At 38.2% G+C, this 15,239-nt stretch overlaps 1 protein-coding gene across 3 annotated transcripts in view; it reads right to left on the reverse strand.

The window, feature by feature from the left end:
* Positions 1–15,008, reverse strand: part of SNCA (synuclein alpha) — a 138,450-nt gene extending 123,442 nt beyond the window's left edge. The window contains exons 1-3 of one of the 3 annotated variants that reach the window (XM_024126653.1): positions 14,854–15,008; positions 12,224–12,369; positions 3,199–3,240 (exon numbers count right to left, since the gene is read on the reverse strand). In XM_024126653.1, coding sequence (XP_023982421.1) covers positions 3,199–3,240; positions 12,224–12,344 — 163 coding nt within the window. In that variant the 5' untranslated portion in view covers positions 12,345–12,369; positions 14,854–15,008. Of the gene's footprint in view, positions 1–3,198; positions 3,241–12,223; positions 12,370–12,494; positions 12,577–13,852; positions 13,900–14,853 lie in introns of those variants that run through there. The other 2 variants (XM_024126656.2, XM_028491516.1) reach the window with 2 other exon arrangements.
* Positions 15,009–15,239: the final 231 nt, after the last annotated feature.

Genomic DNA, 15,239 nt, shown 5'->3' on the forward strand with positions numbered 1-15,239 from the left:
TCACTTTCAGTCTGTATGTGTCCCTAGGTCTGAAGTGGGTCTCTTGTAGACAGTATATGTACGGGTCTTGTTTTTGTATCCATTCAGCCAATCTATGTCTTTTGGTTGGAGCATTTAATCCATTTACATGTAAGGTAGTTTTCAATATGTATGCTCCTATTACCATTTTTTTATCGTTTTGGGTTTGTTCTTGTAGGTCTTTTCCTTCTCTTGTATTTCCTGCCTAGAGAATTTCCTTTAGCATTTGTTGTAAAGTTGATTTGGTGGTGCTGAATTCTCTTAGCTTTTCCTTGTCTGTAAAATTTTAATTTTCTGTCGAATCTGAATGAGATCCTTGCTGGGTAATCATGGTTGTAGGTTTTTCCCTTTCATCACTTAAATATGTTCTGCCACTCCCTTCTGGCTTGTAGAGTTTCTGCTGAAAGATCAGCTGTTAACTTTATGGGGAGTCCCTTGTATGTTATTTGTTGCTTTTCCTTTGCTGCTTTTAATATTTTTTTCTTTGTACTTAATTTTTGATAGTTTTGTCTTGGCGTGTTTATCCTTGGGTTTATCCTGTATGGGACTCTCTGTGCTTCCTTGACTTGACTGACTATTTGCTTTCCTATATTAGGGAAGTTTTCAACTATAATCTCTTCAAATATTTTCTCAGTCCCTTTCTTTTTCTCTTCTTCTTCTGGGACCCCTGTAGTTCGAATGTTGGTGTGTTTAATGTTGTCCCAGAGGTCTCTGAGAGTGTCTTCAATTCTTTTCACTCTTTTTTCTCTATTCTGCTCTGCGGTAGTTATTTCTACTATTTTATCCTCCAGGTCACTTATCCGTTCTTCTGCCACAGTTATTCTGCTATTGATTCTTTGTAGAGAATATTTTATTTCATTTATTGTGTTGTTCATCATTGTTTGGTCTTTAGTTCATCTAGGTCCTCGTTAAACATTTCTTGTATTTTCTCCATTCTATTTCCAAGATTTTGGATCATCTTTACTATCATTACTCTGAATTCTTTTTCAGGTAGACTGCCTATTACCTCTGCATTTGTTTGGTCTGGTGGGTTTTTACTTTGCTCCTTCATTTGCTGCATATTTCTCTGTCTTCCCATTTTGCTTAACTTACTGTGTTTGGGGTCTCCTTTTCACAGGCTGCAGGTTCATAGTTCCCTTTGTTTTAGGTGTCTGCCCACAGTGGGTAAAATTGGTTCAGTGGTTATGTAGGCTTCCTGGTGGAGGGGACTGGTGCCTGTCTTCCGGTGGGTTAGTCTGGATCTTGTCTTTCTGGAGGGTAGGACCACGTCTGATGGTGTGTTTTGGCGTATCTGTGAACTTACTACGATTTTAGGCAGCCTCTCTGCTAATGGGTGGGGTTGTGTTCGTGTCTTTCTAGTTGTTTTGCATGGGGTGTCCAGCACTGGAGCTTGCTGGTCACTGAATGGAGCTGGGTCTTAGCATTGAGATGGAGATCTCTGGGAGAGCTCTCGCCAATTGATATTACATGGGGCCAGGAGGTCTCTGGTAGACCAATGTCCTGAACTCAGCTCTCCCACCTCAGAGGCTCAGGCCTGACACCAGGCCGGAGCACCAAGACCCTGTCAGCCACACGGCTCAGAAGAAAAGGGCTCTCCCACCTCAGAGGCCCAGGCCTGACACCAGGCCGGAGCACCAAGACCCTGTCAGCCACACGGCTCAGAAGAAAAGGGAGGAAAAATAAATAAATAAATAAAATAAAATAAAATAAAATAAAGTAAAATAAAATGAAGTTATTAAAATAAAATATAAAATAATATTATTAAAATTTAAGAAAAAGTAAAAAAGAGAGCAACATACCAATAAACAAATCCACCAATGATAACAAGCGCTGAAAACTATACTAAGATAAACATAAAAATCAGAAACTAGTCAGTAGCATACAGCAAACCCCAAGTCTACATTTGCTCCCTAAGTCCACAGCCTCGATTTTGGGAATCCTAACCACACGGCTACCAGGGAACTCCCTGTTTTAATTTTATACCCTAATTTTTTATCAAAAATATGTATATAAGTCATATAAATACTTTTCTCCACTAGCTGCAAAAATGTAGCTCAAGATAGATGCACTATAAAATGATAGTAAGTAACACTTAGATAATATATACTATTTGCCTTCAGTATCCTATGTATTTATATATATTCATTCACTGAATTCTTTTACAATGAGGAAACTGAATCACATAGAGGTTATGAATCTTGCAGAAAAATCACACAGCTAGTAAGGGGTAAGCAGAAATTCGAACTAAAGAGGTCTTGCTCCAGTGTTTATGGCCTTAACCACAATACTGTATTAATATTCCCATTTGATTTTCCCAATTTCTATTTTATAATTTATCACTAGGAGCATGTTATTTTCTGAAGCCTTGCTATGTTTACTGTTTTCTGATGATATGAATCGTATTTCTGATTATATCTCTTGTTTTACCACACCTGTCAGAAAGCTTGGAGTACGTACAAAATGAAACTCAATCACAGCAAGTCTGTGGGCTTTTAAGGTTGTTAAATTGTGATTTTTCCCTTGATTTTTCTATTTCTATCATTATCCTCCTCCTCTTCCTCATTATCACCACCATAATTTTCATAATTTTTGCTATTCATTTATTGTCATCTTCTTACAGACTTATTCAAAATCTTGGTGAAATTAGGGCAGAGATAAATACAATAAGTAATTAACTGATCATCCCAAGGGTGTTTCCTAAAATGTCTTCTGAATCATCAAGGAAATGTTATAATTCGTATATTGTAGTGTCAGAATATTTCATTATACACTACAGAAAATTTTAATTCATTCCTTGAAAATGGCAATCCTTATGATATTTATGCTATCGGTTTGCCAAGAACACTAAGTTGGTCTGAATACTCAAATCTACACTACTATAAACTAAACAATTAAACTGGTTAATTCAGTCATCATTCTTGACAGTTACACACAGTGTGCTTTATTTATTTACAACAAATACTTAAACTATTTTAAAATATTTAATAAAGAATCAAGATTTTTAAAAAGGATTAAAAAAAAAAAAAGAATCAAGATTAAACAAAGCTGATGTTCCCTAGAATGCTCCTCTATGGGCAGAGTGGTTATTTACAATTACATTCTGAATGATCAGTGCTAGGGCTATACTGCTTACTAGATATTTTCAATATCATCCCTGGATATAAGCTCCAGAAAGCTTACCTGTTGTCACACCATGAACCACTCCTTCCTTAGTTTTGGATCCTATAAAAACAAACAAATTGAAACCATAAGTCTCAAAGTCGCCTTTACTGCTAATGAGCTACTTTGAAATACATCTAATGGAAAAACAGTATCTCAATCTTCAGAAGCCCATGTGTTAAGATATCCTCAGGGGGGCAAAAAATCTAAAACAAAGAAATCCAGCAATCTCTACAACAAATAGAAGAAAGCAAAGCTAACAGGATACTTTCCAATTATGATTTTAGCACACAGTGATGACTTTTCAACCCCTAGCGTCCCACTTCACATATCAACTTACAGAGGGGGGAAAAAATGGTGAGATAACACTGGGGCTGGGTAGGGAAGGTGATTTTGGATTCAGAACTGCAGAAGTTCTACCAAAGTACAATACAAAACAGAGATTAGGTAACCCATGAAACATAAACAGATGGGGGAGGGAGAGAAGGAATTCACATTTGTTGAACACTTATTATGTAAAAGATATTTTATATCTCATCTCATTTAAACTTTGTAATACCCATTTCATATCATGCCCATTTTATTCCATATGAAGCAATTACAAATTAAAGTTAAATGATTTGCCTAAAGTCACATAGGTAATAACTGGCTACAACCACATTCAAATTAAGGGCTCTATGACCCTAAGCCCATATTTTCTACGAAGCCAGGCAAACCTTTAGAAGGAATGCAGTATTTTATCATTCAAGTATGATTAATGCCAGCTTCAAGAAGTGGCAAGATAGGAATTTTCCCCAAATCTTGACCATTACTCAGCTTTTACACAAGTAATTTATTAATATGTGTCCTTAAAACTAAGTTTGTGAACAATTTTATTCATAAGCCCTTTAATGTTGGATTTTTTAGTGTAATTGATACCAGCGTTTTCATAAAATGTTTTTGAAGAAAATATCAACAAAATGAAGATTCATTTGAAAACTACCCTATAAGTCAAATAAAGTAGTTCTATTAGACAGAGAAGAATGTAAGGAAATTAGGACATAAAAACTTGGAAATGATTTGAACCTATATTTGGATATTAAGATAGTCACCAATCTTCAGTTTAAAAATGCACTGACTTATAAACCCTTACTGAGTATACTAGAAATAACTGTAAACACATTTTACAACAGGAAAAAAGTGTAAGAGAGCCTCAGTTCCTTATCAAATAAAAATCCTTACCAATAAAATTAATATATAAGATTAGTTAAATAATCTCTAAGAAGGTGGTTCTTAAACTGGAGAGTGCAGCAGAATCAATTAAGTGGAAGCAAGGTTAAAAAATGTTGACTATTGAGTCAGAGTTTCAATATTCAGTAAATATCAGGTACAGATATTTGCATTTTTAATAATCCTCATGATCTAATGCAGGTAATACATGGATCAAATTTGAGAAACACTGGTCTGAGGCAGTTTCTAGTTCCAAATTTATTTAGAAGTACATATCAATGATATAAATAATATGATGATCAATAAGATGATTTAAATAAATATACATGATCATATTGAAAGTTTTCATTGAATTTTTAATAAAAATATATAAATAAGGCATTAAGTATAACTTGCATGCATTATATTTAAACTTACACTGTACAAAACAATCCAGCTAAGTTTCTACATTTAATAAAGCAATTTAAGTATATTTAAGAACTTCCAATTTGAATGTATTTAAGGACCTTTAATAAATATAGAGCATAAAATGAAATACATTTTTTGTAGTTAAGAAAGTGAGCTCTGGATTCTGATTTTCTGGATTTAAATCTTCACTTCACTACATAATAAACAAGTACACATCACACGATCAACATGAAGATCAAAGCAAATAATACATGCATAGGTCTTAAAACAGTGTTTAGTACATAGTACTTAGTAAGTGATAATTGTTATTATTTTTCTTATATAATACTTGTAAAGAGATTTTCAGTTTAAAACACAGGACAAATCACCGTATCATAAACTCATACAAATGAAATTGTACAGTTGTTAAATATGTTAAAGGTTACAGGATAGTATTTTACATATATGCAATATGAAGTGTGTGTGTGTGTATTTTTCAGGCAATGATGACTTTGCATAGTATTGTGGAATCATAAAATGACTGCACACAAGCTGAGGTGAAGCTATAGAAAGTGATCTTAATAATCAATGAGGAAAATTCTGATTAATCAGTGATAGAAATGACTGTTGTTCCATGACCTTTAAAATTTTCTGTCAAAACATTAAAAATTCTTCCAGTCATTTAAAAATGTACAGGGAAATTAAAAACTAAGTAAAGTAATATTTATTTTGTGTACTGTAATTTAAAACATTGAAAAGTGTTTTATTGCTTTGTAAAAAACTTATGAGTGGTTTAAACAGTGCTTGTCTTCTCCTCATTGTATAACTTTCAATATTGAGCTGAGCATCTTTTCTAGGTCTTAGAAAATTGTCATACTCTTTCATAAGTTTGGGTCAGTTTCCAAAATCTTAGCTTTTGTATTTTTAATGTCATGATATATCTCTGATGGTTTCTTTCATGTGAGGTGTTTATATGGCACCACTTCCTGTGGGACAGCTTCAGCCTACTCATCACAAACACATTTTCCATTTATGTTGATACCTTCACCTTCGAGAAGTTCCTCTGGCTGCATATCAAGAGTCTCCTGAATGGCAGCAGTATCCACATTCTCACAGTCAGCTATTTCTTCTATAAATACATTTATGTCTGATTCAGATTTTACTTTCAACACTTTGCACTTCATTTCTTTGCTGACATTCACTTCTTTGGTCAATTTCCTCTTTCAATTATGCATTTTTGTAAAATATCATCTGTGTTTATCATCGGGAGGCAAGGAGATAACATAACTATGGGCTTTGCTGTCTGTACGAACTGAATAACAGATCATACAGCCACTGTATGTTATAGCGGACTCATCACAAATAAACTTTGAAAGAAGTCATGTGATTTGGCCATGGATCATAATGAGTTTCTGTTACTTATGTAGTGATTGTGGGCTAAAGAGCTAGGAGCAAAGTTTGTACTTTATGTAATAACTCACAGTTTATGTATTGCAGTGATAGAAATTTGAACTGTATTGTTAGGGACTGGTTTTATTTAACTGACTGTGGTAACTGAAGTTCATGTATACTGGAACTATGCAAAGTGAGAAAAACTTGTATTTAAGAGAATATTTCTTATCACTACCCACCTGCTACTCCTTGAACCCCTTATTTCAAAAAATGACTAGTAAAAAGAAATTTTTAACAGTTGGCCTGTGGTCTTTCCTCTCTACCTCAGTTATAACTGATAATTTGATCTTTGGCTAAATCATGGAATGTATCCTGAATTAAAGATATGTGAAAGTCTTGATGAGGTTGTTTTGCATCAAACCAATCACCTTTTTTTGCTGTCATAATTGTTCATTAGTATATGTTATTGATGATTAAACTTTAATTGATGAGTAGTCTGTAATTGAAAAGATATAGCTACAAAATAGGTGCCAAGTGGCTATGTGACTAGTAACGTAGATGGATGGATGGATGGATAGATAGATAGATAGATAGATAGATAGATAGATAGATAGATAGATAGATCTCACAATAGATATAGCTGAAGGGACACTAGATCTGATGGCTTCCCTGAGCTGAGGTGGCCCTCACCCATTCCCCTCTTGTCTGTCAGGACTTCACAAAGCTACAGAGTGGAGAAGGTCAGAAGTCATGCCTAATCTTTGCAAGGACTCAGTTATGCTATTGTGCATGTTATGTTGACTATCTGAATACGGTGGAGGTGAAGCATATTGTGACTTGGGAGTTTGATATCAATCCACTGTCTTGACAACTGCTACTTACTGAGCAGAATGTCATTGGAAGGGTTTTGAAGATCATTTTCTTGCCTTTACTGTTACAATACTTGACATTATATAAAAAGAACTACTTTTTTTTTTGCTTTTGAATTTGACTCTCAATTTATAATTTCTAAACTATTTGATTGAGAAATTTTTTGTCCATTAAATTGAAGTAGGTTGATTGAAAATTTATGTACAAAGATATCACAAAAGGAGAAAAAAATCACAAAAATAACACTGATTCTTATGGTGATTCTTCAATTAGTTAAAAGATAGTTGTCAAAAGTATAATATTGTAAAGTAATGAGGTTACTTTTCTCATGAAGCTTAAGAAAACCGTGTGCCAAACTTCTTCAGCCATAAGTGAAATTAGAAACATTTCCTTAGGCATTTCTAATCTTTCAAGCTAGTTATTGATAATAGTTCTTGTAATGAAGGATGAAATGATAGAAAGAAAATATATTGACAAAGTAATTATTCTGTTAGAGTTTATTTGACAGTAATAACCATGGCTCCTATATATAAAAGTGTGCTTTACAAAAATTCTCAATGAAATATTAACAAATCAAACCCAACAATGTATAAAAAGAATTATATACCACAGTCAAGTGGGATGTATCATAGGCATGAAAGGCTGGTTCAGCGTTTGAAAGTCAATTAAGTAATTCATCACATCAGCAGGCTCAAAAAGACAAATCACATGATCACATTAATAGATGGAGAAAGAGCATTTGACAAAATCCAACGCTTATTTGTGATAAAAAAAAAAAAACTCCAGTAAACTAGAAATAGTGGGGAACTTTCTCAACTTGATAAAGAATATCTACCAAAAAATCTACAGCTAACATCATATTTCATGGTGAGACACTAGAAGCTTTCCTACTAAGACCAAGAACAAAGCAAGAATATCCCCTTTCACCACTTCTTTCAACATCATACAGGAAGCCCTAGCTAATGCAATAAAACAAGGAAATATAAGGTATCAGATTGGGAAAGAAGAAATAAAACTGTCAAGAATCAACAAAAAAATCTCCTGGAGCTAATAAGTTACTACAGAAAGGTTGCAGGATACAATGTTAAAAAGTCAATCACCTTCCTATCTACCAGTAATGAACAAGTAGAATTTGAAATTAAAAACACAATACCATTTAACATTAGCACCAAAAATAAATAAAACACCTGCATATAAATTTAACAGAATATATACAAGATCTATAGGAGAAAAACTACAAGGCTCTGATAACAAAATCAAAGAACTATATAAATGGAGAGCTAGCTATTCCATGTTCATGGATAAAAGATACAATATTATCAAGATGTCAGCTCTTCCTAACTTGATTTATAGTTCAATGTAATCTTAATCCAAATCCCAGCAAGTTATTTTGTGAATGTTGACAAACTGATTCTAAAGTTTGTGTGGAGAGGCAAAAGGCCAAAAATAGCCAAAATGGTACTGAAGAACAAAATTAGAGGACTGACACTACCAAACTTCAAGACTTACTATAAAGCTACAGTAATCAAGAAAATGTGATATTGGTAAAAGAATAAACAAAGAGATCAAGGGAGCAGAAAAGAGAGCCCAGAAATACACCAACATAAATATAATCAATGGAGTTTTGACAAAGGAAAAAAGGCAATAAAATGGAGCAAAGACAGTCTTTTAAACAAACGGTGCTAGAACAACTGGACATCTACATGCAAAAAATAATTTTATACACCAACTTTATACCTTTCACAAACAAAAAACCCAGTATAGATCATAGCCTTAAATGTAAAATGTGAAACTATAAAACTCCTAGAAGATCACATAGGAAAAAATCTACATAACCTTGAGTATGGCAATGATATTTAAGCTATAACACCAAAGACACACTTCATGAAATAAATCATTAATAAGCTGGAACTCATTTAAATTAAAAACTTCTGTGAAAGACAATGTCAAGAGAATGAGAAAACAATCTACAGACAGGAAAATATTCATGAAAGATATATCTGAAAAAGAACTGTTATCCAAAATAGACAAAGAACTCTTAAAAATCAACAAGAAAGCAAATAACCTGATTAAAAAATGGGCCAAAGATCTTAACAGACACCTCATCAAACAAGATGTGCAGATGGCAGAGAAGCATTTGAAAAGATGCTCCACATCCTATGTCATCAGGGAAATGCAAATTAAAATAACAATGAGATGCCACTACACACGTATTAGCATGGCCAAAATCCAGAACACTGACAACATCAAATATTGCTGGGCAAGTAGAGCAACAGGCACTGTCATTAATTGCTGGTGGGAATGCAAAATGGTGCAGCCGCTGCAGAAGACAGTTTGATGGTTTCTTTAAAAACTAAACATATTTTTACTATATGACCCAGCAACTGTGCTCCTTGGTATTTACCCAAAGGAGCTAAAAACTTATGTCCACACAAAAACCTGCACAGCAGATTTATTCATAATTGCCAAAACTTGGAAGCAACCAGATGTCCTTCAGGTGAATGGATAGACAAACTGTGATACATTGAGACAATAGAATAATATTTGGCACTAAAAAGAAATGAGCCATTAAAAGACATGGAAGAACTTTAAATGCATACTATTAAGTGAAAGAAGCCAATCTGAATAGACCACATAATATATGATTCCAATGATATGACATTTTGGAAAAGGCAAAACTATGGAAAGAAAAAGATCAGTGGTTGCCTGGGGCTGGGGGACACTGAAAATATTCTATAAGATATTATAATGATGAATACATATCATGATACATTTGTTCAAACTCACAGAATATGCTATACCAAGAGCAAACCCGAATGGAAACTATGGACTTCGTTTGATTATGATGTGTCAGTGTAGGTCCATCAGTTGTAACAAATGTACCATCTAGTGAAGGATGTTGGTAATGGGAGAAGCTATGAATGTATGGGGGGAGGGGGTACATGGGAAACCTCTGTACCTTCTCAATTTCTCTGTTAACTTAAAAACTGCTATAAAAAATAAAGTCTTTAATTTTTTAAAAGTATGTTACTATTCATATGTTCTGCTTTATTATGACATTCTCACAAAAACTCTGCAAGGTAGTTGCATTTATCCAAATCATATTTTTACAAATGAGGAAAGTGATGCTCAGATATGTTAAGTTACTTCCCCAGTATCCTAGAGGTAATAAGTGGTGTAGCCTGGCGTGGAATTTAAGTTTGACGTCAAATCTATGTTTTTTTCTCCTTTATCAGGAGTCAGCAAACTACAGCCTATGAGCCAAATAAGCTCCCCAGCTGTTTTAGTAAGTAACGTTTTATTGGAACATAGCCACCCTAATTATTGTCTATGGCTGCTTTCACACTATAAGAGCAAAGTTGAGCAGATGAAACATATACCATAGCCTAAAATATTCACTATCTACCCCTTTACAGAAAAAGCTTGCCAACACCTGAACTATATTACTAGGTCTTCACGTGGTCACCCTTCATCCTGAATCCTGTATTTGTATTCAACTTTTAATTGACTTTAAAACATAACTGATAGTTTATAGAATGCACCATGTGTTAAATACCAAAATAAACATTGAAGACGATTTTTTAAAAACACGTGTCACATAAACAAATTAAAACTTCATATAATAATCTCAGAACAAATAACAGAATTAATTTCTAAAAAGTAAAATAATTTTATTTGCCCAAACTCAAAGTTGACGATGAAAACAAATACAACGCTTTCCAGATGATAATCCTGCTTATTACCTGGAAAACTGCAATGTATTAATTTAAAATTCAGTATTTTCTGGGCTCCTTAAAAACTAATAAAGTGGATATTATCATAAGAAAAAAATCTTTAAAGTTAGTAAGTTATAAAGTAACTGAAATCAAAGAATAGTTGCAAGCATGCACTTGCACAACTTGGAAAACTGAGGACAAATATAAAGATATTGATTATCTGCATATCACTGATTCAGTATCCCCAATTCCATCTAAAAACATATAATCCGCACTTCACAAAAAAACCTGAAGTTAACTCATCAATTTTTTCCCTCTTGTAACATCTTTTAATCCAATGAAAATATGTTTTAAGGTAAAGAGTAATTTAACTAGAGATCTGTGGTAAGATTAAGCCAACATAAAAAGAGTCTATGAACAGTGAGAAAAAAATATGAGAAGGATTCATAAAAATCATTCCAAGTATAACTTTTCTCCAGCCCATCGGCATTGGAGAGATGGTGTAGCTTTCTTTCACCCCACAAACACAGGCAGAGTATTCTTAATATGCTCATCCTTCACTTTATTGCTCATCCTTTGGCTACTGTTGCTACAACTGCTACCAGAGAATGTGGAAGAGCTCAGAGGAGAAAGAGGAGAGGCAGGATGGGCAGTGGGTAAGCGCATGTGTACGCGTGTGCATGTGTCTATCCCTATGGATGAGTGTGTGCCTACTTCTTCCCCAAAGAGTTTGAGGTGATTTGTAAAATAACACCCAACCTAACACAGTTCAAGAGAGTCAGGGTCTGTAAGAATACTCCAAAGTGGGAATTTATAAACAAGTAGAAATAATAAGCAGCAATCTCATCATTTATTGTGTGTATCGCCTGACAAATGAAATATATAAATGTCTCGGAGATATCAGCAGCCTTCAAGCGCTTTCTTGAGCTTAGTCCCGAGCTTACCAAGTGGTAGCAAGAAGTAACTCCACCAAAGACTTTTTTGTTCTTTCCTTTTTAGGGCCACAGAAGGTTTCTCTTTACATATCTGAAGGCCATATCAAAGTCTTATTTTTAAATTAGAATACACTAAAATTAGCATTTATTATACATGATGATAGAAGAAATCAAAAGCCCATGGATGAGTTTGATTCTTAAAATAGTCTCGATTATTTTTTAAGACTGAGTTTTAAAAATTGTCCTCGGAGCTATAGTTACTTATGCATAGAAACATTTCATTTTTAAAAAGAAACCAAGTCCTAAGTATTACTGCAAAATTAAATAATCTGGAAAAACAAAATAGCCCCACTTTTTACTGTAGCCCAAACATACACACACATTCACCTACCTACACAGACCTCTGATTCAGTCCATCATTTTGACAAGTGAAGATGCAAAACTGAATCAAGTGGGAAACACCAGCATTTAAAACATTAGTCATCCTAACGCATCAGTCATAAATAAATAACGAAGTGACACTTGGGTCTTACCTACCTACGTAGAGAACACCCTCTTTTGTCTTTTCCGCTGCTTCTGCTACACCCTGCTTGGTTTTTTCAGCAGCGGCCACCACTCCCTCCTTGGCCTTTGAAAGTCCTTTCATGAATACATCCATGGCTAATGAATTCCTTTACACCGCACTGGAGAACACAAAATACACTTTGAGAACTTTTGGGTAAAACAAAACGAAATTAGAACCACCCAAGGTAAAAACCACTGAAAGATCAGTAGACTCCCCAAAAGTGTGGGATTCTTTTAAGTGTACCTCCATTTCCACCATCGGACAAAGCAGCCTTCTTTTTTTTTTTTTTTTTTTTAGCTTTTGCATTAAAAATTTAGCATCTCCCATCCATCTTGGCTGGTAAAAGTCTAGCCGCCTAAACATGGATTAGGATGAATCATCTGAGCTGTTCTTACAGCCTTTCCGAAGTGGAATTACATGAAAAGATGGACCCCTCTTTTAACTTCCCAGGGTCCAAATGGTAACAGTGTAACTTAGAAGTGCGTTTAGAAGACAGGTTACAGGAAAAGCAAAGGGGGCTGGGGGCACGGGGTCAGGGACTCTCTTCAAATAAATTCCCGAAGGCGGCTAACAGGTCAAACGTGAACAGGGCAAGGGAGGGAACTACCCACTCTGGGTGTGGCGGAACCTCAGCGCCCCCGCACTCGCCCTGATCCACCCCACCACGCACCCTGCCCTCGGCCATCTACCCCGCGCAAGCGGGCGCGCGTTCACACCCGCGGGCAGTCTCGGGACGCGCGCCAGCTCCCCGAGGGGGCGTTCTCCGCGCGCTGAACCCGCCAGCCACCCGGCGCCCGCACCTGTTAACCCCTTACCACCTGCTGGCTTGCCCGCTTTGCTCTTCCGTTTAATGATTTGCCAAACACAGCTTGTTTACTTAACAGAGAGAACGGACTGCGGGATTTAAGGAAAGCGGAAAATAAAAGTTGAATACTCATACTCCATCGAGCATCCTCGCCTTTCCCAAAGAAACAGCTTACCCCTGAGAATCCGGACCTCTCAGCCTTTGAGGACAAGAAGCGGGGAGTACCGGAAGCGGCGGGAGAGCCAGGTGGATTTACTTTCCGCAAAAAGCTCACCCTTAGGGATAAGAACCCACCTCCGGGAGACACTCGACTACCGCGGGCCCTCACTGCAGCGCCAACCCCGCCTCCCGGGCGTTCGCAGTGACTCTTCTCCCACCAGGTTCTCTCCATGATTTCCCAAGCTGCCCGTTTAGATCCACAGGTACTAACCTGATTCCCTCGACTCCTCAGAACTCGGATTCTTCCCCCACCCGCACTTTTAAAGAATGTAAAACAATCCCCAAATATTAGTTAAGTGGGAGGAGGGAGGACGAAGAGCGCACAGGAAGGGTGGAGGTGGCCCCCCAAGAGGGATGCTCCCCAGAGGAGGCGGCTGCCTGCATAACCGTGCGAGGAGAGGCTGGGGCCGCGGGACGCCAACCCGCAAGCCCGGCGTCGAATTGCCACTCCCCGTCCCCCGCACGGGAGCATTCGAGAGAAGAAGGCAGAAGGTCGCAAGGGAAGGCAGGGGAAAGGGCGCCAAGGACGCGCAGGGCGGGGCTCGGTCCCCGGGGCAGCTCGAAGGCCGGCACACACCTCACCCCGCGTGGCCGCGCTCGCTCGCTCGCCCCCTCTCCTTCTCCTCCTCTCGGTCCTTCCTTCTCCTCCTCGTCCTCCTCCGTCTCCTCCGCTCGCCGCCGCCGCAGCTGATTTGTCAGCTCCTCTCCCCGCCCCTCTCCCGGCGCTCGCCGCTTTCCCCGCCGCGTGCTCTTCACTCCTCTTCTCGGCTGGGGATGGGGGGCGGAGGAAGGCCGGCCCTCCAACTCCAGCAGCCCGCCAGGTCCTGGGAGACGGGAAGGTGGGGTGTTCTGGGGCTCACTTCAAGTCCGGGGTCGCGGGGGCTCTTGCGGAGATTCGGGGCGGTTAGGCTTGGGCTGGTGCCTCTCCCTCTTTCCCATCCCCCCCCTTCCCCGTCTCCGCCTTTCCCTCTGGTTCCTCACGGGGACCCCCACGTCAGAACCAGCCTGGGGAAGTGGAAGTCTGGGCGATCGACCACCAGAGATAGAGCCAGCCTCTCGGGGAGCTGCTGAAGGAGACAGGCAGCCTAGGAAGGGTGCTCCCCTGGGCGCCGCCGAGAGCACGTTTCCCGCGGATCGCTGACATTTGATTAATGGTCGTAGGACACAGCGTTAGCGATGCTTGTGTTTAAAGAGCCTCCAGATGTACGTTTGCTCGTAACCTCTCATGAGCCCGAAATGGTCTCGCGGGTGGAGGGAAGACTAGTAGAGAAGAGTTACAGGTTGAAGAGGCAGGAGGAGGCTCGTCAAATCCTCTTCCCAGCCCACTCTCTCCATTTTCGTTTCCACCAACCAGCGGCTGCCAGACGCTGATTTTCCCATCAGTGGAACAAGGAAGGAATGGTCCCCAGCCGTCGAAACCAAGCGGCCGGAAGGCTTTGCGTTCTCAGAATGGCATTTACTTTCCAGATTCAAGGGCCTGGCTGGAAGAGACAAATCCAGCGTGACTGAGGCTCCTGACCCAGCAGGTGCAATTTCTTCCGCCCCCTTCTGCAGAGGGAGATTCTACACACCACCCACCTTTCCGACTTCTGATTCCCGTTGTCCTCGGTGCTGACACGCTACCTACCGCATCCCACACACAGACACACAGGCAGACACTCGCACGGGTTTCAAGACAATTTTTGCGTTGCTTAACACAGTTTCACCTTTCAGAGCTGGAGGGAAAACAGCTGTTCTGGATGACAGCGGAATGGAGACCCAAGCGCCTCCCCGTAACAGATCTGCCTCTGCTTTCTTTGCCTGGAATGGGAGGATGCTTTTAGAACTGGAAGGGGAAAAGAAGTCTTTGCTGTATGTTTTTTTGTTTGTGTTGTGTTTGTTTTTTGTAGGAAAAAAAAAAAAAAAGCTTTTTCTGACCCTTGCACTCACATTCTGAAATGTGAGTAAAAAGGAATTTAAATCTA

This window comes from Physeter macrocephalus, chromosome 7 (assembly GCF_002837175.3).
Source record: "Physeter macrocephalus isolate SW-GA chromosome 7, ASM283717v5, whole genome shotgun sequence".
Taxonomy (NCBI): domain Eukaryota; kingdom Metazoa; phylum Chordata; class Mammalia; order Artiodactyla; family Physeteridae; genus Physeter; species Physeter macrocephalus.